Source organism: Benincasa hispida, chromosome 3, assembly GCF_009727055.1.
Source record: "Benincasa hispida cultivar B227 chromosome 3, ASM972705v1, whole genome shotgun sequence".
Classification (NCBI taxonomy): Eukaryota; Viridiplantae; Streptophyta; class Magnoliopsida; order Cucurbitales; family Cucurbitaceae; genus Benincasa; species Benincasa hispida.
In genome coordinates, this window is record NC_052351.1 from 29,996,381 (window position 1) to 30,023,772 (window position 27,392).

The 27,392-nt window shown below is 36.6% G+C and overlaps 1 protein-coding gene across 1 annotated transcript; it reads left to right on the plus strand.

The window, feature by feature from the left end:
- Nucleotides 1-574: 574 nt before the first annotated feature.
- Nucleotides 575-27,392, plus strand: LOC120072742. The gene is made up of 26 exons (XM_039025220.1): nt 575-764; nt 1,496-1,671; nt 2,063-4,294; nt 5,723-5,798; nt 6,416-6,538; nt 8,804-9,059; nt 9,134-9,607; nt 9,681-9,866; nt 9,990-10,286; nt 11,167-11,817; nt 12,776-13,175; nt 13,323-13,450; nt 14,336-14,506; nt 19,044-19,241; nt 19,870-20,430; nt 20,525-20,584; nt 20,671-20,999; nt 21,226-21,661; nt 21,798-22,265; nt 22,651-22,767; nt 22,883-23,004; nt 23,092-23,824; nt 23,984-24,238; nt 24,473-24,655; nt 25,188-25,529; nt 26,156-27,392. The coding sequence occupies exons 2-26, from the start codon at nt 1,497-1,499 to the stop codon at nt 26,903-26,905; spliced, it is 9,723 nt and encodes a 3,240-aa protein (XP_038881148.1). The 5' UTR covers nt 575-764; nt 1,496; the 3' UTR covers nt 26,906-27,392.

Sequence of the window (27,392 nt, forward strand, 5' to 3'; positions counted from 1 at the left end):
TCAACTTTTAGAAATGTCCAATATCTTCTTCTACTTTCAATTTATGTTAATAGCTAGCTCGACATATTCGAAACATTTAAAGACTCATTGATATATTAGATTTAAAATTGAACTTCATCATCATGTCTAATAGACTTAGAACCATACGTTTCAAATTTTAGGTATATAGTTTTATGAAATTTTAAAAAAAATATAGAATTAGATCAATATCCATATAAAATTCAAAATTCAATAACATAACAAGACAAACTTGAAAATTAAAAATTAAAAATCTATCAGTCATTTTTTAAATTTAGAGAAAAAATAAACATAAATACAAAATTTTAAGTATTTAAATTTGAAATTCAACAGTTGAATATTTTTTCTTAGTTCAAGAATTACATGGATTTCAAAGATAATAATTAATGCTTTATTGTTACGCTTGGCTATCCTTGTTAAAAAGAATGATGTTGAATAGAATTTGATAAAATTACCTCGTATGAGTATTTAAGTGAAAATAACCAAAGAAATTCTTGCATAGGAGTTGCACGGGTCCGGACAACGACGGGAAGAATATGAATGTAAATTGACCAAAAAGCCCATACTATCTGCAATTTTGGTCGGTAAGACAAAGACTGTAACGATTCCCTTGTGAAATCCTGTTGTCTTCTCCGTTGCCATCGATTGCATAATTCCGATAACTCAGCTCAACAGATTGAGAGGCAGAGAATCATGATTGTGAAAATGGCTTCCTCCGTCGATTAGGTTACCCCTTCGAGCTCCAGGTTTCACTTCTGGACAGCTTTTTTTCGATTTTCTTTAATCCTGATTTTGCTGGTTATTGATTGTCTCCCTTCTCTAATCCTTTTGGAATACAATTGTTATGGCTATAGTTTTATTTAATCTACCATGTTGTATAATGATGCCGTTTGATAGGACTTGATTGGTAGCTATTAGAGTGGTGAGTGCTTGCGTTTTTTCTTTTGTTTGGCATGTTTTTATTCAACTTCGTTATGCTAATTTGAAAATAAGGTTTTCTTTAGCTTGAATTTGTGTTAATTCTGTTATGAAACTCGTGTATTCCTTCTAGGAACCGAATGATTCAATTATTTGGTTTGAGCTGGACTTTCTAACCATTGTTTCTGAATATATGAGATTTAACTTTTTGAAAGTATCCTAATCACGATGTCAATTATTTGTGATAGTGAAAATTTCGTGAAATGGAGTTGTTCTAAAACTATAATTGTTCATGCAAATTATGTTTGGAGATTCCACTATTGATGTGAGTTTGTGTGTCGGCCTTTAATTGTCAGTTATTGTTTACCAAGCGTTTGTTGTATAGGGAGAGGTTCAATCTCGTCCGACGGTCTTATAATCATTGTACTGTTGCTCTCTTCCTGTTACTCTCACCATCACCGTGCTGTTTTTCTCTGTCCTCTCTTTATCTCATAGTCAGCATTTGGTTTGTTCACTTTCTAACATTTGGCTGTGCCCTGTTCTCTGTATTGGGAAACAGGATGGACTCGGTTTCAGGTTGTGAAGGTCCTGTCATTCTGCAGCTGCAGAAGTGGAGTCCTTCACAGTCTCAACTTAACCTCTCAGAGTATCGCGAAGCTTTTATTTCTCCTACAAGGCAAAATTTGTTATTACATTCATACAAATATGAAGCTTTGCTTCTTCCTCTAAATACAGGTAAGTCACCTATCCCTTTCTCCTTGCCTCACTCGTTTTGATGTTTAATTCTACACGCACAATTAAAAAGGCATCTTAAAAGTATCATTGAAAGCGTCAATTTTTGTGTTTACTTATGGTATTATCTTATGTGTCTTGACCCCAAATATAACTGTGTTAAACAACCATCTGGTAGGATTGGGGAATGTACAATGGCCTAGACACCTGATATTACTAAATTTCAAACATTATGTCACTGTACAAAGAATCAGGAGGCTTAGTATCCTTCAATGTAATTCTTTCACAGATGCTAGAATTTTAATTCTTCACATATTTAGCTTTCCAACCACATTGTTCTTGTCTTGCTTCTCCACAAGTTTAATATTAAGTTGTTTTCGTTTTGTTTATGCAGGGGACATTCGGTGTAGTAATAACTTCCCAAATGAATATGATATCAACTTAAAAGATTTGGGATCATTAGCTTTCTCAGAAGAAGTGTCAACTGCATCTAGGTCGGAAGATGCAGAAGGTGATGTACAATGCTCTAACAGATCAGTTATTGATATTGATAAGGAGTCTCCTACTGGAAACAAATCTTCTAGGGCTAATTGTAACAACTTCCTTGGTGATGTAAGTTCACTTGCTTGGGGGCTTTGTGGAGATAACTATAAGAAGCACGAAAATTCTTATTTTATGGAAATTTTATTTGTATCGGGAAATCATGGTGTCACTGCTCATGCTTTTTGCCAACCAAAAAACATTGTTGCTGAGGCTAAAAATATGGTCCAGTCTGAGTTCTGGAAAGGAAGGTGGGTGGAATGGGGAGCTGATCCAACATTGCCTCAAATTTTGGAGGTCCAAGAACGTTCTGGTTCTTGTGAAACCTTTGGACATGTCGATGAAAATGGGAGGAATCAGAATGGGGAAATGTTGCGTAGTTCATACTCTGAGTGTGAGAATGATGCATTGTTGTCAGGAAATAGTGCATCTAAGAGATATTTACAATCATTTCTTGCTAAAGTTAAGACTATTGAATATGAAGATGACATTTGGACTATGTACCCGGAAAAAACCTCAGTGCCTTGCTTTACAAAGGTGGTTTCATTTAATATATTTAATTATAACCTGCCGCCACCAATTTCTGTTGATGATTCTTCTGTTAATGAACAGAGCTGGCATGAAATAATCCTTGGAACACCCAGTATTATAAGGTCTACTTCATCTGACACACGTTTTCTATCTGACATTTTATCCAATGTATTTGACATTGGCACGAATAAATCATACAAATGTTCCAGAATATTTGCTAGCAACTCACATATTTTAATTGGATTTGTCTTAAAGATAGTGGAATCAGTGTCTGCTGATAAAGGCGATGAAATTGCAAGCAGAAATGATACTTTAATTCTTGTTGCTAGAGTTGGAAATTTGGGAATTAAGTGGGTTTCTTCTGTTGAATTTGAGAAAAGCCAATATGTTTCACCGACGATGGAGTGGGCAGATTTCTGCTTTTCAAATGACTTTATCGTTTGTTTAAGCGACTCCGGTTTTATTTTCATACACTCTGCCTTGTCTGGCAAGCATGTTACATGTATAGATGTTTTACAGGCTTGTGGACTCGATCCTAAGTACTTACAAGAGAAACAGGATTTGCAAATGAAACAAGTAGATCAAGTCCAGGAAGTTGTATCGTGTAGACGTGGTAGTCTCTACCACACAAGAAAGTTTAGAAGGTTGTTATTGGATTCTCTTTCCTCACGTTTTGCTGTGATCGATACATTTGGTGTAATGTATGTTGTTTCTTCTGTTGACCGTATGTTAGAGCACTGTCATGGATCTGAAAATCTGCTTCCACCTTATCACAATTTTGAACTTGGGAAGGCTCCAGTTAGTTGGGAGGGTGGTGGTTATGACATAGGTTGCCAGAGAAACTATTCAGAATCATTGGGGCCTCATTCATGTGGGAATTGTTCTATGAAAAATGAAGGTGCTTCACTTTGGGGTAATACTAAATCAAATGTGCTTCAGAATATCCAGGACTCAAAGGTTTATACGGGGAAAAGATATAAGTGCTCTTGTTTAACTGCTTCTTCTCCGATTTTACAAGATCAGAAGTCCCAGGGTGGTGAATTACAGTCTTGCATGATGCGGAAGATATTTCTTTCTGGTTGGAAAACTAATGAAAATGATTGCTTCTGCTTCTCTCCTATGGGACTTACTCAATACATTAGAAGATGTAATATAAATGGCCCAAATTGCTATCAAGTTGTCCATTTTGATTTGCATCTGAAGTCTGAAGTCCATGATGATAGCTGCTTGAAATCCCAAATGATTTTTATTGATGGAAGGAAAAAAGATCTTGTTGGAGAGGCAATTGGTTGCACTTCACAGGGATCTCTTTATTTGGTGACCAACAATGGTCTTTCTGTGGTTTTGCCTTCTGTCACTGTTTCATCAAATTCTCTGCCTTATGAGTCTGTTGCCAGGTTGCAACCTGACAGTCTTCTTGGCACTGCTAACCAAGTAAAAGATTTGGACCTCAAAGAATCTGTGTGTCCATGGTCACCCTGGCAAGTTGAAGTTTTGGATAGGATTCTTCTATATGAAAGCATAGATGAGGCAGACCGCCTATGTTCTGAGAATGGTGAGATTAATGAACTATTATGTAGCTTATAGCAATATTTCAGTTCGTTTAATGAGAACCTTGTAGTTGTGAATCTTATGATATTTGAGGAAACAATTTTAAGATATTCTCAAGTTATTTGGGTTTTGTGTCAAATTGCCCTTATGAAAAGTGAGTTTATTTTTTCATTTTTTAGGAATCCAAATAAAAAGACTATGAAACAACGCTCATTGAATGAGTTGACGCTAATCCTACATTTGCTAGTTCTTCATTCTCTTCGTGGTTTAGCAGCCAGCTGGAAACACGGGCAAGGCCTTGTAATTAAATACCATAGCTTAGAATTTAAGTCAAACTGATATCCTGTTATCGATGGAGTGTCTGTCTGAAATATACCACCAATACTGAAGTTAATTATCTTAGTTTTAGCATTTTGATGCATGATTGTGAATAGGATGAATGAGATGTAGATGTGGTTGAGTAGGTGTGTTATTCTATGAAAAAATTTTCTTTTTCCCTCCCCACTTTATCGTTATGTGGTGATGGTCAGAAAGGGGAAGCAAGGTGCAAACACATATATTTTGATTATGACTAGTGATCTTGTCATCTAAGTTTTACAGATACTTACATAGTATGTATAAGGAAATAAATTTTTTCATTGAAATTATAAAACCTCACAAAGAAACTTGCACAACTTCCTTGATGAGCGGGTTCTTGGTGTGCTTTCTCCGAAGACTTCTGCAATTGTTATTCTTGTGATATTTTGTTAATGTCAAGAGTTATTTTTATTTTAGATCGTCAGTTGGTTTTGTCCTTCTACTTAGTGTAGCCTCCATATTGGGCTTTTGTTCTTCATTATCCTTAAGAGAGTCCTTTAAAGTCTTCTGTGTAACTTAAATATCAACGAAAAATTATATTTTTCTTTCTTTTTTTAGAAATATATATATATATTATATAATATATATATATATATATTATAATATATATAGGAGGCTGACGCCCTATTACTTCAGAGTGTGTTGTAGGTCCCTCTCGGTTATATTCCAAGGTTTAGGAAGTTAAATTAGATTTAGAGAAGTATAACTTAGCGATACTATTCAAGTGAGAACTTAAATCTTTGTAGTACTCAGTTTCTTTAGTCGCTTTTGCTGCTGTTATGAAGTTTTAGTCCTTCCGTACAAACCAAAATGGTAGAACCTTCCGGTTTTTTTGGTCTTTCCATTTTCAAACTGTACTCAGAATTTAACTCCCTGTCTATGGATTCCGTTGTCAGGACCATGTATTACAAACAGTTATATAGAGAATACAATTACAATTTAGAAATATAACAACAGTCGTCTTTTGTACTTTCTTTTATAAATTTAAGGCATAATGAATTCCTTATGTAGTTATTAGTGGCAGTGTTAAGACATGGCAAATATTTGTATCAATGTTTATATATTTTTATTTCAGGGTGGGACTTGAAAGTTGTGCGGATGCGTCGGTTTCAAATGACGTTGCATTATTTGAGATTTGATGAACTAGAGCGGTAAGATCCAAAATTTCATGTTTCAATGCCTTTGTTGAATTAGGAAGTGTTTTGAGACAAGAAGTTCGAGTTTTTTAGTTGTGGGATCTATAGCGTAAAGAGCCCATAAGTCATGAAATTGATGTTAGTAAGTTGTAGACCCCATATTGGGTTCAAGAACTCCTTGGGCCAAAGAAGGAGTGAAGTTAGTAGCTCCACTCCAACCTACCTAACTCCTTCCCCAAACACCCATTTAATGATTGTTAAGAATGCTTGTGCAATATCATTTCGTCTGGTAGATTCAGGGGTACTTGATTGGATTATAAAATTAATTTTGAAAATCCCCAATTTATATTGTCAAAGAAGGAAATGTAATCAGGAGTCAGGACCAGGGTCTGTGATGTAATTGAAAAGCATTGAAGATCAAAGATACAAGATATTGCAATCTGTACTACGTTCATTGTTTTACATGTTGATTTAACTTTGTCTGGCTGCACAATTACTTATGGGTTGGGTTTTGAAGTTTGAACCCCAACCAGGAGAGATATTCTGTATAGATATCTGACACATTTATATGATTTGCTTAAGTTTTGTCGTACAAGTTTGATATAATTTTACTTTAATTTTGTGATGAACAGATCTCTAGAAATGCTTGTGGATGTTGATTTGGAAGAAGAAGGAATTCTGAGATTACTCTTTGCTGCCGTACATCTCATGTTCCAAAAAGCTCGTAATGATAATGATATTTCAGCCGCATCAAGGTAGAAATCTGTATACATTTTGTTCCTCTACCTTCCTCCTAAGCACTGTGGCTAATCTATTATTTTCCATGCAATTTTTACGTTAAATAAGAACATTTAAAGAGAAAGTCCTAATCTGAAATCGGCATATCTTCTGCTTGAAATGTGAAACTTATATATTCTGCAGAAGGGAAAGATGGGGTGGGGGTTCGGTTGAAAGTTGGAACAAAAAATGATCAACTGTCTTGAATGCAGCCTCTTTTTTCAAAAAGAACCAGAAATGTGCTGAAGCTTGTTGGGATGGAAGATATTACATAAATGGCCAAACAGGGCGGCGATTAAAAGTTGAAACCAAAATAAGATGCTGAAGCTTGTCCAGATGGAAGACATTATGGAAGTGGCCTAACTTATAGATAAAGGAAATTAGGTGGTGCAAGCAGTGTTTCTTAAAGGGGAAGGGTATTAAAGCGCTAAAAAAGGCCAGACAACTTTTCTATATATGAAAGAATATAGTATCATAAATAGTAATACCACGAAAGAGAATTAATGATGATTCTTTTTAGTCTTGAAATGGAGGAGGCTCCACCCCTTGAGGTATTATTTTCTAGTTTGTATCAACTTGAAAAGCCTAAACTCTCTCTTTGGACAAAAGTTGGTTAGCCTGGAGCATGAGAGGGGACTGACTAAGTTGTTTGGATATGACGTTGGTAGTCTTCCCTCTTCTTGCCTTAGTCTCCCTCTTGGATTGAGTACTCCAAGTTTGTTTCTTAGTGGGATCCCGTGGTGGATAGGTTCGAAGTAGGTTAACTTCCTGGAAAAAAGGCGTTTCTAAAGCTAGATGGCTTACATTGATCAAATTGGTCTTGAGTGGCATTCATGTTTATTTTTTTTTCCCTTTTCAGAGGCCCGTGCGAGGTGTCTAAGAGTTTGGAGGGGTTGATGCGCGATTTTCTCGGGAAAGGTTTGAAGAAGGGAAAGGCAAGGGGTTGTTTTGGATTAGATGGGAGGTTATCGAGAGACTGGTTTCTTAGGGCGCAAAACAAAGCTCGGTTAGCCAAATGGCTGTGCATTTTTCCTCTGAGCCCAATCTTCTTTGGTGTAGGATCATTGCTAGTAAACATTGCACCCATCCTTTTGAGTGGTTGTCTAAGGGGGTTAAAGGTACACATCGGAATTTATGAAGAAAACATTGATTAGGAATCTTCCTTCGCAAAATTTCAGCTGAATTTAGGTTGCAATTGAGCATAAATTACGAGGTCCTTATTTAGCGGGATGGTTAGAAAGTTGGGAGTTATTTGGTCGGATAAATTGACAGTTCCCTATGTTCCACTTGAAGGCACGATGAAAGTTTGGGTTGGAGCTAGTGATAGAAATGCTCAGCCTCTAATATGTTTCACTTATAATCTTTCAGTTTGAGTTACAGTTGTGTACATGGGCAGTGTATTGAGTGGAGGGTATGGAGGTCAGTTGTATTAAAGTCAAGAATATAGTCTGTCCGGGAGACAGAAGTAATTAGGAAAATTGTAGGAGGGGGATTAGATTGTTAGTTGGAAATGAATTCTTGCATGGTCTCTTGGTGGAGAGGGAGAGCACCAAACCTCTTTATATTCCAGGAACATGAAACTATTCTTTTTTTCTTGCAACAGGACTCCAAGTATGCATTTGAAGTTATTTTTGCTTTGTTGCTTGCAAATTAGCTTCTAAATTGGAAGATTCATGTCTATTTTATGCCTGTACATACTTGACATATTCTCATGGAATTTCTACTTTTTGAGTTGCATATTTATTGTGTATTATTTTCTTTGTTTTTAAATGGTGTAAACCATAGTTTCTATTTTGTACAAGCTAATAATAGATGGTCTACTCTACTCAATGAAATGTTTGATTTGATTTTATTTTTTAAAATAAGAAACTAGAGACTATAGTTTGAAAAAGCTAGAGAAAATAACATCCTGATGGCCACAGACTACAAAAGCCTTCTAATCGTTAATAATCGTTCAAAGACTATAATTTTGAAAGAAATTCCTGTGGTAAATGATTGATAATTTATGGCGGTTTTGTTTTCCTATCAAATAGGGATGCTAAAGATTGATTGCCTGCATGGTTGTGAGTTGTAGCTTAGTTTAGTAACCCAATTTGGGTGTAAAATAGCATATTCTCAAATATTTCCTTTATGCTTTCTACGACCATTTAATTTAGAAGGATTCTTGTCTGCTCAAAATTTTATTTTGTTTAAAGAGAAATGTCTTACTTCTGAACTGAACTTGAAATGAATTTCATTTGTAGGCTTCTTGCACTTGGCACACACTTTGCGACAAGAATGATCCATCAATATGGGTTGGCTGAGTTCAAGAGAAATGCTACTACATTCAATGACTTCAGTAGCAGCCAAGAAATTTCCATTCTCCCGCATTTTCCTTTTCGAATGCAAAATGAATTGGAGTATTCAAGAAAACTTCATGAGATGTCTCACTTTTTGGAGATAATAAGAAATCTGCATTGCCATCTTAGTTCAAAATTTAAGAGGCCATGTCAGGAATTGGTATGTTTATATTGGCATTATGTAAATTGATTCATTGAAGTAGTAATAATTTATTTGAACATTGAATTTTATAGGTAGCTGGGGAGGCATCAATATCGGACCAAACCAGTCAGGTGCTGGATGAACCTCAGTTTGTTTCTACAGATATAATTCCATCAGGGAGTACAAGTCAATATGAACTTTCACTTCCTTCAAATGATTTGAACTCTAATGTCATGGATGGTCTTGTCATGATGCCGATGATTTCTGAATCCCAAATGGATTCAGAAGATGTAGATGGAGACTCAGCTGTTGTACCACAAGGAGTCTTTGAAAAGAAAGTCGTCCCGTTGGAGAATCCTAACCAGATGATTGCACGTTGGAAGTCAGATAAGTTACCACTTAAAACTGTTGTTAAAGACGCTCTTCTCTCTGGCCGTCTTCCTTTGGCTGTTCTTCAACTACACATTAATCATGTGAGAGAATTAATTGGAGACGATGAACCTCATGATACGTTTTCTGAAATTCGTGACATTGGAAGAGCTATTGCTTATGATCTCTTCCTAAAGGTAACAGGTCAGTAATTTTTTCTGCTGATCACGTATCCATGTCTTCTGAACAGCATGTCTGTGTGTTGTACAGGGTGAGACTGGGGTTGCCATTGCTACACTGCAGAGACTTGGAGATGACATTGAAGTTAGCCTCAAACAGTTGTTGTATGGTACAATTAACAGAACTTTTCGAGTGGAAATTGCTACGGAGATGAAAAAATATGGTTATCTGGGGCCATTTGACCAAAGGATGATGGATATAATATTACATATTGAGGTATTAGTCACTTTAGTTGCATTCATTTTGAGTCTACTGAAGTTAAAATCTTATTCTTTTTATCCATTTGGAACTAAAATATGTTCTTTTCTGCACTTCTTTAAAAATGGGGAAATGGATTAGAGGCTCTACCCAAGCAGTAATTTCTGGAAAACATTTCTGAGCAGGCAGAAAGCAAATATGGGATTCCCATCACGTTCTAACAGCCCAGGAGAAAATGATTTGAAGACATTACGTTTCCATTTAATCAACAATACTATCATTGATTGTGGTGAGGTTGATGGTGTTATTTTAGGTTCGTGGCCCAATGCAAATGAGAGCTCTCCTGTCCTGGAGATCAATGAAGATAATGTTCATATGGGATATTGGGCTGCAGCTGCGATTTGGACAAACACGTGGGATCAACGAACAACCGATCGTGTAAGTCACCTTTAACTTCTCTGTTCTAAGCACCTGTTTAATGTGAACCTGTTCCTTTGAAACTATGAATCTGCAATAATATTTCCTTTCTTGAAAGCTGGTTGCTAGAATGAATGGAGACACTGATCGGGTACATTGGTGCCTGTCTTTTCTGCGGCTACTGCCCTAATATAAAATTTTCCACATGATTCAGCTCTCAGTTATCGGTCTGGTGTATTAGATGATATGCTGATCATCGGGTACATTGATGCCTATCGTTTTGCTACTTGTACTACCTCTGTCCAGAGGAACCTAGTCCTTCCTGTTTAGTTACAATTCTGAATAACTAGCTTCTGCAAGTTAAATGAGTTGCATTCCGCTTTTTAGCCTCCTAGATTTTGATTTTTTTTTTTAAATAATAATAATAATAATAATAATAATAATAATAATTATAATAATAATGAACCAACATCTTTCATTGAGAACTAATGAAAGGATAAAAAGGCATAGAAAAGAAATCAAGCCCATGAAAGAAGGGAACCCCACCAAAGAAAGGTGCTCAAGCTATTCAAAATTGTTCCTATAGAATAATTACAAAAAATTCTTCGAAATCGAAGCCTAGAGGGAAACATAGAATGTGACAAAGGACCAAACGTCACTAGAATAAACTTTGGCAAGAAACAAGCCTAAATTTACCATTTTCTCCAACCAGTTATTCCAAAGTAAAGCTTAGGTAGTGTTAATTCATGAGATCTAATTTTGGCATGAGAAGGCTGTGCAATATAGTTTAAACTGTTATCCTGCACGCCATTTGCTCCCCCCCCCCCCCAAAAAAAAAAAAAAAAAAAAAATTGATCCACTTTGATAATATTTGGTCAATCTGACATCCTTCTTTGTGCAGATATTACTGGATCAATCTTTGGATATTGGTACCCACGTGACATGGGAATCCCAACTCGATTACCATATATGCCATGATAACTGGGATGGAGTATCGAGACTTCTCGACGTGATTCCTGTTGCTAATTTGTTGGATGGGAGTCTCCAAATAAGCTTAGATGGTCTACAGACAGCTACAGCAGTTGGGTGCAACAGAGAGTCTTCTTTTTACAGCAATTACTTGTACTCTCTTGAAGAGTTGGATGCTATTTGCTTGTATATTCCCAACGCCAAAATTTTCAGATTCTCAACCAATATTATGTGCTCCAAATGGTTGGGTATGCTCTTGGAGGAGAAGCTTGCAACGCATTTTATATTTCTGAAGGAATATTGGGAAGGCACAATGGAGCTGGTACCTCTTCTTGCTCGTTCTGGCTTCATTACACACAGACTTGATGAGATTGCTTCTGTGGATGATCACATCAGCAGTTTAGTTGACCAAAGTTTCTCAAACAAGGGTGGAGCATTTTCTGTTGATTCTGTGCAAGCATTGTATAAAGTTTTCATACATCACTGTTCACAGTATAACTTGCCCTTTCTTCTGGACCTTTATCTGGACCATCATAAACTGGTTATTGATAATAATTCAGTTCGTTCGCTACTGGAAGCTGCAGTAAGTACCCACACATTCAGTCAGTGTGGCTTATTACTTATATATATATCCTGATTTTATTTAATAATTATCATTGATCTTTCTTCTGTTGTTTCTTACATATTTTAAGTAGCTTATTCGAGCATGTGAGTTTGTGAGATAAAGGGATGAGTTAGTAGTAACTTAGCTATGGGTTTTAAGGGAGCTTGGGTTTGCAATTATAATTGGAGGAGAGTCAACGAGGCAAAGGAGGGAAATTTAAGTGGGATTTACATTGATCTTGGCTCAAGCTAACTGGCCCAATATATTTTATTTTTCATTTGCTTCATTTTATATTTTCCCAACAAGTTACTCTTTTTGCTTTAGATGCTTCTGTTTTGAGTTCTTTTTTTACAATAGAACATGGAGTATGGGGAATTGACAAAAGTAGCTGAAAATATAATACGGAATTGACTTACAACCTTTTCTTTAGAAAAAAAGAAACAAGAAGAATAACCTTCCGTTGGTATCACAAATGGGTAATTATTTTAAAATCCTGTATTTTTAATTATTTTTGTTAAAGTACACATTTGAAAGTATTGTAGATAACTATTCTATTCACTCAAATGTCCCTTTTCAATTTCTGCTTTATCTTGGAATGCTGGCATTTGAACCATTTTTGGGAGTCATGCAATGTTCGGTTGCTTCTGAGACAATGTGCCTCATGAACAGAGGCAAACTTATAATTTTTTACAGTTTTCCTTACGACCTTGATTTAACAAACACTCCTTTGGGTATCCCTTTGATATTGCATATTCATACTCGTTAAAAATTAGTTTATATGGTCATTTTTGCCCTCTATTCTTGTATTGTGCTAGGGAGATTGTCAATGGGCAAGATGGCTACTTTGAGTATACCTTTGATATTGCCTACTCATACTGGTTAAAGAATAGTTTATATGCTCATCTTTGCTTCCTATTCTTGTGTTATGCTGATGTAGGGAGATTGTCAATGGGCAAGATGGCTACTTCTGTCGAGGGTCAGGGGCTGTGAATATGATGCATCATTTTCTAATGCTCGCTCAATAATGTCACTGAATTTAGTTCATGATCCTAACCTCAGTGTACGGAATATTGATGAGATTATTTCTACTGTTGCTGACATTGCTGAAGGAGCGGGAGAAATGGCAGCCCTAGCAACTCTAATGTATGCTCCTTCTCCAATCCAAGATTGTTTGAATAGCAGTGGTGTAAACAGACATAGTAGCTCGTCAGCCCAATGTACTCTTGAAAACCTTAGGCCAGTCCTGCAACGATTCCCTACATTGTGCCGTGCCCTAGTTACATCGGCTTTCCAGCAAGATACAACTTGCAATTTCTTGGGTCCAAAATCGAAGAATGGTTAACTCCTCCCCTTGGAACTTCTTATGCAGAAACTTTATTACACTTCCAGCTTTATTATAATATTTGGACTCTCCCTCTGTCTATCATATTGTTCCTGCATTTTAGCTTTTAATCAGTTTGCAATTCATTTTTTCTTCATTTCAGCTTTATCCGAATATCTACATTGGCGTAACATCATCTTTTTTTCTGCTGGACGTGACACTTCACTTTTACATATGCTACCATGCTGGTTTCCAAAGGCAGTTAGGAGATTGCTTCAGCTCTATGTTCAGGTGTCATTTTCTATCCTTTTATCAAAACAACCGATGCATTTTGTCATCAGAATTAACAGACAGTATACTAGAAATGCCTTTTTTTTTTTCCTTTCCTTTTCTTTTTTTGAATTTTTAAATAAATAATTATTGGAGAGTTGGAATGGATGGACATTGCTATCTGACACCATCCACAAAAGGGTCGGACAAGCTTTGAACCATATAGAACAGATCCTGTTCAAGTAAGATCGTCGGACAAGCTTTGAACCATAGAATCTTCATATGTTGATTGACTTTTCTTTTCTATCCATAGAAATTTCTTTCTTTTAGCAGTTAGCACTGAAGCATAGAATCTTCTTTTATTTGAAATCACACATAGGATTAGCCATTTGCTTGAGTTATGTAAGGATTCTTCCTTCCTTACTAATATTCAAGCACGAAAATATACTCAAAACATGGGAAACGAGGTTGATTACTAACAAAATGGGAATACAAGAACACTACAGCCAACTAAGAGGGCTGCTCTCTCCACAGTGAACTATTGTTCATACACAAAACACAAGATACTAACCCTAGCCAAAACAAAGGTATAAATACCAACATTCCCCCTGCCACCAGTACAACGCGGGACCACAGCCAACTACCCTTCTGTCTGGGGTGTAAATCCCTTTTTACCCCTTCTTCTATAAATGTTCTTAATGAGTGGTCTGGCAAGTTAACAAACAGCTTTTCGACGCAGCTATTTAACTGAACTAACAACTAACGATGTGGTTATAACAGTTGAAATGTTACAATTCTTCCAGCATCCCACATCAGAATTATCCCAAGCATAAGTGATGTTACTTTTAAAAGTCAAAGTGCTTGTATTTTTGTATATGCTTGATGTTTGAGCCAATTCTGTCACAGGGTCCTCTTGGATGGCAATCACTCTCAGCTTTGCCAACGGGGCAGACATTATGGGAGAGGGAGGTTTATTTTTTTATGAATGATGATGAGCATTCTGAAATCAGTCCAATCTCTTGGGAAGCAACCATTCAGAAGCACATTGAAGATGAGCTATATGATTCATCTCTCAAGGTATGTGTAACCTCGGGATATATGTATATTTTTATGAATTCTCTCAGCGGCTACACATTGTTCTTCGTTATCATGCAAAATAGAAAGTTCTTCATTGATGGAAGCATTTATATACCATATAAAAGTGTCCCTTATCCCCGCTATATGATAACTTTTGAAAATATTTATCAAAGCAAGTAGATTCCTAATTGAGAACTGCACTGCATCTTATAGTCAGGCAGTTGTGAATTAGGAATCAATATATTTCAAAATTTAACATATGCCAGGAGAGATAAAGGAACACATGCATAAGTTATTGTTTCCTTTCCTACTTATTAGTTGAAAGATGATTATCATTGGTGGTTTATATAAAGATTATTTGTTATGTTATCTGGCAGTTTTTTTTTGTTTTTTTGTTTGTTGTTGTTGTTGTTGTTGTGTGTGTGAAATCTTCAAACACCTATAGGCGAATTTCAACAAAAATCTCTAATTTTCTAGTATACAAGAGGATGCAAGAATTCGAGGGCTCTCTCTCGACCCATCCCCAACCCTAGCTTTTTGGACTAACCCTAACCGCCATTGTCGTCTGTCATTCTTTGCCGTCGTCCATCCGCTAGTCCTTTTTGCCAGTCTTTGTATGCCGGCTCCAATCTCACGTTTTCAGCTTCTTTTCTTCCCTCTTGTCAATTTCCTAGCCCATCCCTACTCGTCGGATCCCAACCCTCTTTTGTCGTCCTTTCTTGTCATTGTTATCTTCCGCTGCTCCTGTTGCCTCAACTGGTGCCATGTAGCTCACCATTCTTTGCCATTTTTTTTACTTCTATTTTCATCTATTTTCGTTGATTATTAGTTTCTCTACAATCTTGTAGTTGTTTCATGAGTCATTTTTCAAATCTCAGCTTTTTCACCAAGAATTTGAAAAGTTGTTGCATTCGAAACATCTCCTATAGTATTTAGGGTGATAAATGTTTTTTTTGTTTGTCTTCTTTCTTTCATTTTTTTTTTTAATGGAAGAGATGGGACATAACAAAGAACTTATTTTAGCTTCTCTTCTTCATTGGTTCATAGGTGGTACTATGGTTGAATTACTTCAACTTTTGATTCATTTTTTCTTTTAGAAGAAATTCAAGGATGATTTTGGTGTCATTCGCTTACATAAATTTAGATTATCTTCTCGCTAGCACGGTTTTTTTGGGAAATGGTTAGAGGATTTCCTCCCATCTCTTGAGAACAAGTTGCATTCGGAGTTTGATTCTCTTCATCAGTTGAAAGTAGAAGAAAATTCTCAAGACAAGATTTCTTCTTTAATGATGTTGATTTGAATTCAGTCACTTTTTGTGGTTTCAAGAATGTTAGCTCGGGATTCCTGGAGGATATTTAAATCTCATTGATGGATATTCAAATCTCCTTAGAAGCTTATTTTCAATCCAAGATCTTACTCAATCCATTCATGGATGATAAAGAATTATTTAAATTGAATGATGACATTTTAGGCTTGGAGTTTGATGGTAACTGGAGACTAGTAGGGAATTTTCATCTTAAAATTGAAATGTGGTCTCAAGAAGAACATTCTCATCTGAAGCTAATTGGGCTTTTACTTATAAATAGAGGGAGGGGCTGGGAGAAAGTTGTGAAGAATTTTGTGGGGTTTCCTTTGGAGAATTTGAGAGAGATTAGCCCTCTCGAAAGGTTAGGTTATCTTGTTACCTTTTTATGATGTTATGACATATTTCCATATATTTCCATATTGGAGTGTTCTTTGTCGTTCTTGAGTGTTTTGATGACGAGGTACCCTAACAAATTGGTATAAGAGCTTGTTCTTTCCCTGAGAAAGTTGGAAAAAAATGGTTCAAAAGACAATAGAAGAGAGGTTGGATGGTATGAATAGAGCCGAGGTTGAGATCGAAGCTGTGATGCAGTATCACATCTTCATACTTCAACGTATCAAACAAGTGATGGTTGAAACCCAGGGGATCATACTTTCAAGCAAATAAAAATAGGAAATGCTTGTAGTGGAAGTTGATTCTGAAACTTCCAGTGAGCTTACAATTGAGATCTCATATGTGGAAGGTCCTTCACAGATCTTGACAAGCATCAAGGAAGAAGGGGAAAGGAGTGTTCCAAAAAGCTCCCATGAAGGTAGGCTGCCAAAAAAGAAGGATAAAATGGGAGACAGCAGTAAGGGAATCGAATGGAACACAAAATTAATTGTTCACACAAATAGCAAGGGGGATCAATCTGGACCGATAAGGAGAAGCAACCATGTCCAAAAGTTTCAAGCATTCATACAAGAGGAAACAAAATACATCGGCTGTCCCATGGTTGGAAAGGTGAAGAGGACGACATCAACGAAGGAAAAGTGGTAAAAATGTGGGACAAGGATGGAATGACAGGAGATCAAAGAGTATAAGGTTGGAGAAGCAAGAAGTGGTGGGCTGAAGAAGGACAGAGGAAAAGGGACACTAGTGAGAAGGTGAGGTGGCAGACGAAGGAAGAAGCGATGGAGGGAAGACTTAATGCTTACCGGCAACCATCGGTGGTGAAAGATTTTTTGCGATTACTTGGGGAATTTGGGAGAGAATAGCCTTCTTGAAAGGCTATGTATATTGTAGTCTCTTAATTGATATTGCTATTTTAGTGTTCTTTGTGTCTGTGCTGTTCTTGAGTTTTCTTGCCTAACAAATTTGTATGAGAGCATACCTTGAGGACAAATTGGTATGAGAGCATACCTTTGAAGCATCTTCCTTTGCCTTATTGGAAAAGATCGTGCTTTGAAGCTATTGGCTAACATTTTGGAGGCTTGGTTCACATTTTTTCCACTACCCTTAATTTCATTGATTGTAATACTGCTAGAATTGAATTTACGAAGAATCTTTGTGGGTTTATTCCAGCTGAAGTTGAGATTTTTAATGCAAAATTTGAAATTTTTTTCCTTCGCTTGGTAATATATCTTCATTAGATCCTCCAGATATTATTCAAGGTGAGTTATGTGCTTTTCTTTTTTCAAATCCTATTGATTTAAAACGGATAAATTAAACCTTGATAGATGAAGGATTCAATTTTCTATCTGAGAAGCTTTATAAGGATGATGTTTGTTAATCTCCTATTTCAACGATTCAGCACAATGATCAGCTGATTAGCCTTGAAGTTTCGAGTTTTTTACAGCTTGCTGATTTGATTTCCAGTGATCCAATTGTACTATTAATGGGTTTGTTGCTTCAAATGAGGTCGTTGTTAATTTACCAAGCAATCGTTGTCAAATAAGCAGTCTCATTCTGTAATTTCATTTGTCCCTCGGCTCCTGAGTTTTTTCGCCTCTTTTTTTATTCACAGAAGACAATTTCCTCTCTAGTTCATGAAAATGCAGAATTTAACGCATATATTGTGGAAGAATCTTGTGTAAGATTGATGACGCCTTCAAATCAGGAGATATTGCCTCGAGACAATGAGTTGTATCAACAGACACATTGTTCCTCTCGGTCCTTCAGTCAGCCAGTTATCTCTCCGTCAGGTTCTAATGTCAACTTAATTAAAGGGGTTATTAGCTCTTCTCCTCCTACAGAACCTATCCTTTCTACACATATTCATGCTTTTGATTCTGATGGAGATTCTGAAATTAGTTTGAGTAGTGTGGAGCTTGAATATTTTTGGAGGAAAAAGTGTTTGAAGATCCTTATCTTGTGGACTCATTTGATGATGCTTTTGAGACGCTATTTAATGATAATGTCCAAGATAACTTTTCTGTTCCTTCTCAACCTTTTCCACTAGTTATAATTCCTTCCTTAGTTCCTTCAAGGTTTTCATCTTTAATTAAGGCTTGTGGTATACAATACAACTCAAAGAAATTCACCCTTTTTCCCCTCTTGTAAATTTCTAAGGAGTTGAGGGAGCTTGTTTGTCCTTTAGAGTTGGATTTTCGCTTCGAACATTAAAGATGGTGGGAGTACTTTCTCTGGGTTGCTCTATAAAGGGTGGTTCATTTCTTGTTCGCTGTTTTTGGAAATTTTATTTCCTAAATATCTTACATTATTGTGTTGTTTCTCTCAAAAAATGTCACTAGTGATTGTAAAAAGCTCAAGAGAGTCCCGAGGATGAAATTTCTAGCATTTTACTCTTATCATTAAAGGGTGAAACAGATTCTGACGCTTGATTTTCTATTTTTTTCCTGTTTACATGAAGCATTTGTCTCTCAAATAAACTCCAAATCTTAAATTTGTGCATGATTACTAGTTAGTAAAAAGCAATTTATGATGTTTATAGGTGCAAATCTCTTGATAAAACCACTATGTATTGCAGGTGTCACATTCTCCAAAGAAATAAACTGCCTAGCTTATCCATCAAAATCACGTTTTGTTTATCTTGACAGAACCTCAATGTCCCCAATCTTTTTTATTTTTATTTTTATATTTCATTCTATGGGTTACTATTTTGATCAACATTTGTTGCCACATTATCTCATGAGGAATTTGTCACTATATTATTACTCTGTCATTATGTGTGGAAACATGTGTGCTTCTGTTAAGCTGTACACTCAGCTCAGCATATCTATCGCCTTTAGGAAACTGGACTTGGGCTTGAGCACAATTTGCATCGTGGACGTGCATTATCAGCTTTTAACCATCTTCTTGCTGCTAGAGTTCAGAAACTAAAATCAGAGATTCAGTCAAGTTCAGCTACTGGACAGTCAAATATACAGTTGGACCTACAGACACTTTTTGCTCCTTTGACACCAAGGGAACAGTCTCTTCTTTCTTCTGTAAGATTTATTTATTATTATCATTTCATTTATAGGAACACAGTAACAAAACACTAAGAGGATACGGTAAATGTCAAAACAACAAAAAAAAACATCATGGAGGACGAGCCATAAAAAAATCTAAATATGAAGGTACAAAATTATTGGATCAACAAATAAGTGAAATATTCAGTTTTTTCTAAGTGACTTTGTGATCGTCAACTTTTTCTGCAAATATTCTCATATTCCTTTTCAATTAATAAGTAACCTAACAATCATGAAAGTTCCACAATTCCAGAATATTTTCTCTTCTTCAGCGTCCTTCCGTATTAAAGTATTCCAACTTAATGATTGGTAGATTTTACATGTTGAAATGATAATTCAAACTACAATTTGTGGAAGTTGGGAAAATGAAACAAAATGGTTCACTGATTTCTACACATGCACAAATAGTATTTTCTTAAAAGCATTTAATTAGTTTCAAATCATTATTATTGATTGGTCTTCCCATCAAAAAAATTATTACTGATTCGTCCATACATCGTGCAATCTTCGAGCAATATGAGCTATCCTGCTTAACTCAATTTATTATTTGAAGTTTAACTGTTTTACTTGAGGGTGTAAAAATTTCTCCCTACTTGATTTTCAGATTATTCCACTTGCCATTACACATTTTGAGAACTCTGTGTTAGTTGCTTCGTGTGCCTTTCTCCTGGAGCTAGGTGGTTTATCTGCCAGTATGCTCCGTGTAGATGTTGCAACTTTAAGAAGAATATCTACATTTTACAAGTCTGGGCAATCCTTTGAGAATTTCAGGCAACTTTCACCAAAGGGTTCTGCTTTTCATCCAGTACCCCTAGAATCTGATAAAATAGAGACTCTTGCTCGAGCTCTAGCTGATGAGTATCTGCACCAGGAAAGTTCAAGTATTAAAAAACCAAAGGGAACTTCTGATTCAGAACCTCCAAAACGTTGTCCACAGGTGCTTTTGGTCGTTCTACAGCATCTGGAAGAGGTTAGTCTTCCCCAAGTGGTCGATGGAAATTCATGTGGATCGTGGCTATTAAGTGGCAAAGGTGATGGAACTGAGCTCAGAAATCAGCAAAAAGCTGCAAGCCATTACTGGAATTTAGTTATAGTCTTTTGTCGGATGCATAGCCTTCCTCTAAGTTCAAAGTATCTTGCTTTGTTAGCAAGGGACAATGACTGGGTATTCTCCTTCAGTCTATCATCTGTGATAATAATGTACCAATTTTCTATTTGTGATGATTCACATCTGATTTTATGTCTCTTGTATTTGGAAGGTTGGATTTTTAACTGAGGCTCATGTTGGCGGGTACCCTTTTGACACAGTTATCCAAGTTGTGAGTCCTATACATTGATTAGTTTGGTCACTTACCTATATCTCTTATCCTTATGTAGTTATTTTACATATTTTCTTCCATTTTAGGCGTCAAAGGAGTTTAGTGATCCACGTCTCAAAATCCATATATTAACCGTATTGAAGGCTGTTCAGTTAAGAAAAAGCCCTGGCCCTTCATCACACTCTGACACTGAAGAGAAAAAAGGCCGAACCACCTTTTTAGATGGAAATATGTATATTCCTGTTGAGCTTTTTACAATTTTAGCTGAATGTGAGAAGAAGAAAAACCCTGGAAAAGCTCTCTTGATAAAGGCAGAGGAGTTGTCCTGGTCTATTCTGGCAATGATTGCTTCTTGCTTCTCGGATGTGTCTCCATTATCCTGTCTTACTGTTTGGCTAGAAATTACTGCAGCAAGGTGATGTCCAATTATTCTTTTTGGAAATGAAATATGTAGATAGTTATTTTCATACTTGGAAGTAGACATTTAATTTTAAGTTCTTAAGTCATTGATTTTATTCAAGTTTTATATTTATATATATTCAGTTTTTATTATCCCTCGCTTTTTATTAACTATATCATACAAAGTAGGATATTTATAAATATTAAACCGAAGATGTTTTCTGATTCTGTGTTATGTACAGGGAAACTACATCCATTAAGGTAAATGATATTGCATCCCAGATTGCAGAAAATGTTGGGGCAGCAGTAGAAGCTACCAATACTTTGCCAGTTGGGTGTAGATCGCCTGCATTTCATTACTGCCGGAAAAATCCCAAACGAAGGCGAACCATGGATTTTATTTCTGAGGAACAATCTGTTGGAGTGATGTCTGATAATATCGGTGCTTCAACAGGTGCATCGACTAATGTTTCAGGTGACTGTATTGTCAAGGAAGAAGGAAAGATGGTTCAGGAATGCAAACGTATTTCTGTTTCATATGATTCAGATGAAGCTGCATCATCTCTGTCCAAGATGGTTTCTGTGCTTTGTGAACAGCAACTATACTTGCCTCTGTTGAGGGCTTTTGAGATGTTCCTTCCTTCATGTTCCCTGCTATCATTCATCCGTGCACTTCAGGTTTTTGAGCTTATCCATAATCCAAATCCAACCTTTTCATCTCATATGATCCCCACTGCTTTCCTTACTTGGTAAAAATTTCTTTTAATTTACTTTAACCAAATCATCTACTGATGTAAAGCTAACTGTTCATTAGGCATTTTCGCAAATGCGTTTAGCTGAAGCTTCAGCCCATTTAGGTTCTTTTTCGGTACGAGTTAAGGATGAAGCAAGCTATTCTCATTCAAATGTTGAGGGAGAAGAAAATATTGGGACATCATGGACTGGGTCCACTGCCATCAAGGCTGCCGATGCTGTACTGTCTGTTTGTCCATCTCCATATGAAAGAAGATGCCTACTGAAACTTCTAGCTGCAACTGATTTTGGAGATGGTGGATTTGCTGCCACATACTATCGACGACTATATTGGAAAATCAATTTAGCAGAGCCTTCATTACGTATTGATGATGGCCTGCACCTCGGAAATGAGGCTCTAGATGATGCATCACTTTTAACAGCGCTAGAAAATAATGGACATTGGGAGCAAGCACGCAATTGGGCAAAGCAACTGGAAGCTAGTGGGGGTTCTTGGAAATCAGCTAGTCATCATGTCACAGAAACTCAGGTGTTTTAGCTAAAATTCCTGGTTGACATTTTGACTACCCAGTTGCAAATTATTCTTCTTATTGGTAGTTTAAATAAATAGAATATTTCTAATTTCTAAATACATTATGATCTACAGTAGATATTCATACTCAGCCAATAGTTTTTGGTTTGAATTATTTGGGGAATCATTTTCTTAAGTGCTAAGACTTGTAATAGATCGGATATATTTTTGCTAGCTGAACTATTTTTTATGTTTTCATGGAACTAACCTGTTAAAGTTTGAAAGACTTACAATAATTGTTGCCTTCATGTTACCCTACAAAGGGGGTTAAAAAAGACAAAAGAAAAGAAAGATTTTATTTTTGACGTATCCAGTTTGGACTGATGGTTCTCTCCTTATTTAGGCCGAATCGATGGTAGCAGAATGGAAGGAATTCTTGTGGGATGTTCAAGAAGAGAGGGTTGCATTGTGGGGTCACTGCCAGGCACTCTTCATCAGATATTCCTTTCCTGCTCTACAGGTAAATTACAGTGATTTTTTATGTGGAACTGGAAAATGTATTTTCTGTTTAATCTTAGGATGACAAATGTTTACTTGTGAATAATCTACTCGTAGTTGATGTCTTATGTTTGTAGGCTGGATTGTTTTTCCTCAAACATGCAGAAGCTGTGGAGAAAGATCTTCCAGCCAAGGAGCTTCATGAACTATTATTACTTTCCTTGCAATGGTTAAGCGGGATGTTTACCATGTCCTATCCGTAAGAAATTTTTCTTAAATTTCAACTTATGCTTCTTATTTTTCATTTAAAACCATTGTCACCGACTTGTATGATTCAATCTATTAGGGTTTATCCATTGCATCTCCTACGAGAAATTGAGACCAAGGTCTGGCTGTTGGCTGTAGAATCAGAAGCTGAACTGAAAAGTGAACGGGAGCTGAACATCAGTGGCTCCAGCCGGGAATGTACAACTAGGAATAGCTCAAGTATTATCGACTCAACTGCTAGTATGATATCAAAAATGGATAAACATATAAGCACAATGAAGAATAAAAATATGGATAAACATGAGGTGAGAGAAAACAGCCAGACTCATCATAAAATTCAAGTTCTAGATGCTGGTCTTTCAACTGCAGGAGGGGGGAATACAAAGGCAAAAAGGAGGACCAAAGGTTCCATGCTACTACGGCGGTCATTAGTGGACTCTACAGACTTGAACACCAACCCTGAAGATGGATATATTTCTTCCAATTTTAAAAATGACTTGCAGTCACAAGATGAGAACTCAAAAATGGACACATCATTTTCAGGCTGGGAAGAAAGGGTTGGACCTGCAGAGGCAGATAGAGCCGTTCTTTCATTGCTAGAGTTTGGACAAATTACGGCTGCCAAGCAGCTTCAACAAAAGCTGTCTCCTGGGCAAGTACCTTCAGAATTCCTTCTTGTGGATGCTTCCTTTAAGCTCGCAGCTCTATCAACCCCCAATCGTGAAGTTTCAATGTCCATGCTTGATGGTGATTTAAGTTCAGTTATTCTTTCATATGATATTCCAGTTGATCGGTATCTCAACCCACTGCAGGTTTTTTTCAATCCTCTCTCTCTCCCCCTCTTTTTTATGTTAAGCTTAGTAGCAATTGTTGAAATGAAAATATCCTCCCCTTTTTACTAGATTCTTTCAGTTCTCTGAATTTGTTGCCATCAAATGACTTCTGTATCTCATGGTTTTACATCTATGTAGGTTTTGGAAACTTTAGCAACAATTTTTGCTGAAGGTAGTGGACGTGGGCTTTGTAGAAGAGTAATTGCAGTTGCAAAAGCTGCAAATGTCTTGGGACTTTCATTTTCAGAGGCATATAACAAACAACCGATTGAACTATTACAGCTGCTTTCTCTCAAGGCACAAGAGTCATTTGAGGAGGCAAATTCCCTCGTGCAGACTCACTCTATGCCTGCTGCTAGTATTGCTCAAATTCTTGCAGAATCCTTTCTCAAGGTTTTATTATTTTTTTCTTTTTTTCTTTTTATTCTATCAAGCGCTCATTAGATCTCCAGAATTATGAATTTTGATTCAGTTAAACTATCTTCAAAGCTTCGGCCTCTCTTCTTTGATCGCTTGGATCTAAAGATATTTTGTATGAATCTGGGTAATTTTCCCTCGGATGAGTGAATCCAGGGTAATTATCAGTACTTAATCTTAACTGACCCCTTAGTACTTTGGAAAAATCAGGGCTTATTGGCTGCACATCGTGGAGGTTATATGGATTCCCAGAAAGATGAAGGACCTGCTCCTTTACTGTGGAGATTCTCTGACTTCTTGAAGTGGTCAGAACTTTGTCCTTCTGAACCAGAGGTTGGGCACGCGTTAATGCGTTTAGTAATTACTGGACAAGAGATACCACATGCCTGTGAGGTACTGCTATGACTACAATATATATCTTGCTATTATGTCACCAAGGTTGTTCATTATGGAAGAATATGTATAGAGTGCAAATAGAAGAGGTTAAGAAGAAAATATCAAAATTTCTTTTTGGAGATTTTGTATTGTTAGTTATTAGTAATATGTGGATCGACTGTGAATTATATTATGTTTATATTATACTTTTATAGACATTGCTGTTGGGGATAAAAGATTTGGTCTTCTTAGTGTGAATTGATTGTGGTAATATTTTGGAAGAAATAAACCTCTGGAAGTGATGGAAGCTGAAAGATTATTTACTTTTAATTTCACTCTTAAACACAGTAGGAGTGCAAATTTTAGTCAGTTTAGTGTGTGATATGGAAATGTTGTTATTTCTCCTTCCATCTCTAGCAAAATGTCTAGATGTTTTTATGTTTATCAAGATATTTTAGAATTGATATTGTTCCATTAGTGAGTTAACTTTTCACTCTTAAAAAAAAATTGACTCAACTTTTTTAAATTTTTAAAAAATGTTCTGTTTTAGGTTGAGCTATTAATTTTGTCTCATCACTTCTACAAATCATCGGCTTGCCTTGATGGGGTGGATGTTCTCGTTGCTCTTGCTGCCACTAGAGTTGAGGCTTACGTAGCTGAGGGTGATTTTGCATGTTTAGCTCGACTGATAACTGGAGTTGGAAACTTCTATGCCCTTAGTTTTATTCTTGGCATTCTTATCGAGAATGGTCAACTAGAGCTTCTTCTTCAAAAGTTTTCAGCTGCTGTGAATACAAGTGCCGGCAGTGCTGAGGCTGTCAGGGGCTTTCGCATTGCAGTTCTTACATCCCTCAAGCATTTTAACCCCAATGATCTTGATGCATTTGCTAAGGTTTGTAGACAGTTTCACAATGTCCAAGGTGTCATATTTTAAACAAACTTTTGTTGGCCTGGTAGGAATTCAGTTATATTGCATAGGTAGCACACGCTTTGCAAATTATCAAGGACATCAACATTTAGGTTGATGAATAGTTGGCTGTTTTATCATTTATTTCATCTTGACATGCCAACGCACCTTTGTTATGTTCTCTTCGTGTTTTATATTATGAATATTTAAATCGATATTCTAATCACAAATCTTCTGAAATTATTTTTGTTAACTCCATATGCTATATTTTTGTTTTCCCTTCTGGATCCAAGTCATTTTTGTTATTGCTTTGGATCGTTATCAGAAATATTGGCATTTTTAGGATTTGAGATCGAATGACCAAAGAGACTTGTCATAATGTTTAACTCAAGATTTACTATACACATTCCTCTGAGCTATGTATTCTCCCGTTTCTCTTTTTTAGCTCCATTCTCTTCTAAGATATGCACGATCTGATTAAACTGTTATACTATTTTTCTGCACATTGCGGAAAGTTTCTGAAGTACTTGGTCTAATATATACTTGGATGCAGCTTAGCCACTGTGAGATGTCGATGGTGTTTAATTTGGGTATTTACATTCTGTGTACAGGTCTACAGCCATTTTGACATGAAACATGAAACGGCTGCTCTTTTGGAGTCGCAGGCAGAGCAATCTTGTGAGATGTGGTTCCGCCGCTACGACAAGGACCAGAACGAAGACCTTTTAGATGCCATGCATTACTACATTAAAGCTGCTGAAGTTTATTCCTCCATTGATGCTGGCAACAAAACTCGCCGATCCTGTGCGCAGGCTTCTCTAGTGTCTCTTCAGATTAGGATGCCCGACTTTAAGTGGCTCTTCCAGACGGAAACCAATGCCAGAAGAGCTCTCGTCGAGCAATCAAGATTCCAAGAGGCACTAATTGTTGCTGAAGCTTATGATCTCGACCAGCCGAGCGAGTGGGCTTTAGTTATTTGGAATCAGATGCTTAAACCAGAGATTCTAGAAGAATTTGTGGCTGAATTTGTGACTGTGCTTCCACTCCATCCTTCAATGTTAGCTGACATTGCAAGATTTTATAGGTCAGAAATTGCCGCCCGTGGGGACCAGTCGCAATTCTCCGTCTGGCTAACTGGGGGAGGGTTGCCTGCAGAGTGGGCAAAATATTTGGGAAGATCATTTAGATGCTTGTTGAAAAGGACTCGGGATTTGCGGCTCCGTTTGCAACTAGCTCAACTTGCTACTGGTTTTTTGGATGTTATTAATGCTTGCACAAAAGCGCTTGATAGGGTACCTGAGAATGCCGGCCCTCTTGTGCTTAAGAAAGGGCACGGGGGTACGTATCTTCCGCTAATGTGAGTTGAAAAATCATGGATGTTTACGACAATGACGATAATGGTGACAACGACATCATGTTCACTTTTGTTGATGCTTGGAAAGAACAACAATGGTGACAATGAGAATGGCGATAACTCCTTGTGAATAATTGGTCATGGAACTTTACTACCTCTGTCCTGATTTATTTGTTGATGGGAGGGGAGGATGAGATGGCCCAAGGAGGATGTATAGAGTAGCAAAATCTGCAAATCAGTTTATTTATTTCGAGATTCCTGATTCCTTTTTGTAGCTTTACTTCACAAGTCAGGTCTTTTGAAGCAACAATCATATTAGGTCCAATCCTAGAGAAGCCTTTTGTATATCAGTTTTGTGGGATCTCTTTTCCATTATGCTTATTGATTGATTTTTTTTCACTGTTATTATTTTCATATCACCTTGATTTGTATAATATTCATATGCAGTTGCAAATTGTTTATTTTAATGGGAATGTATTTGTCTTTGTTTGTTT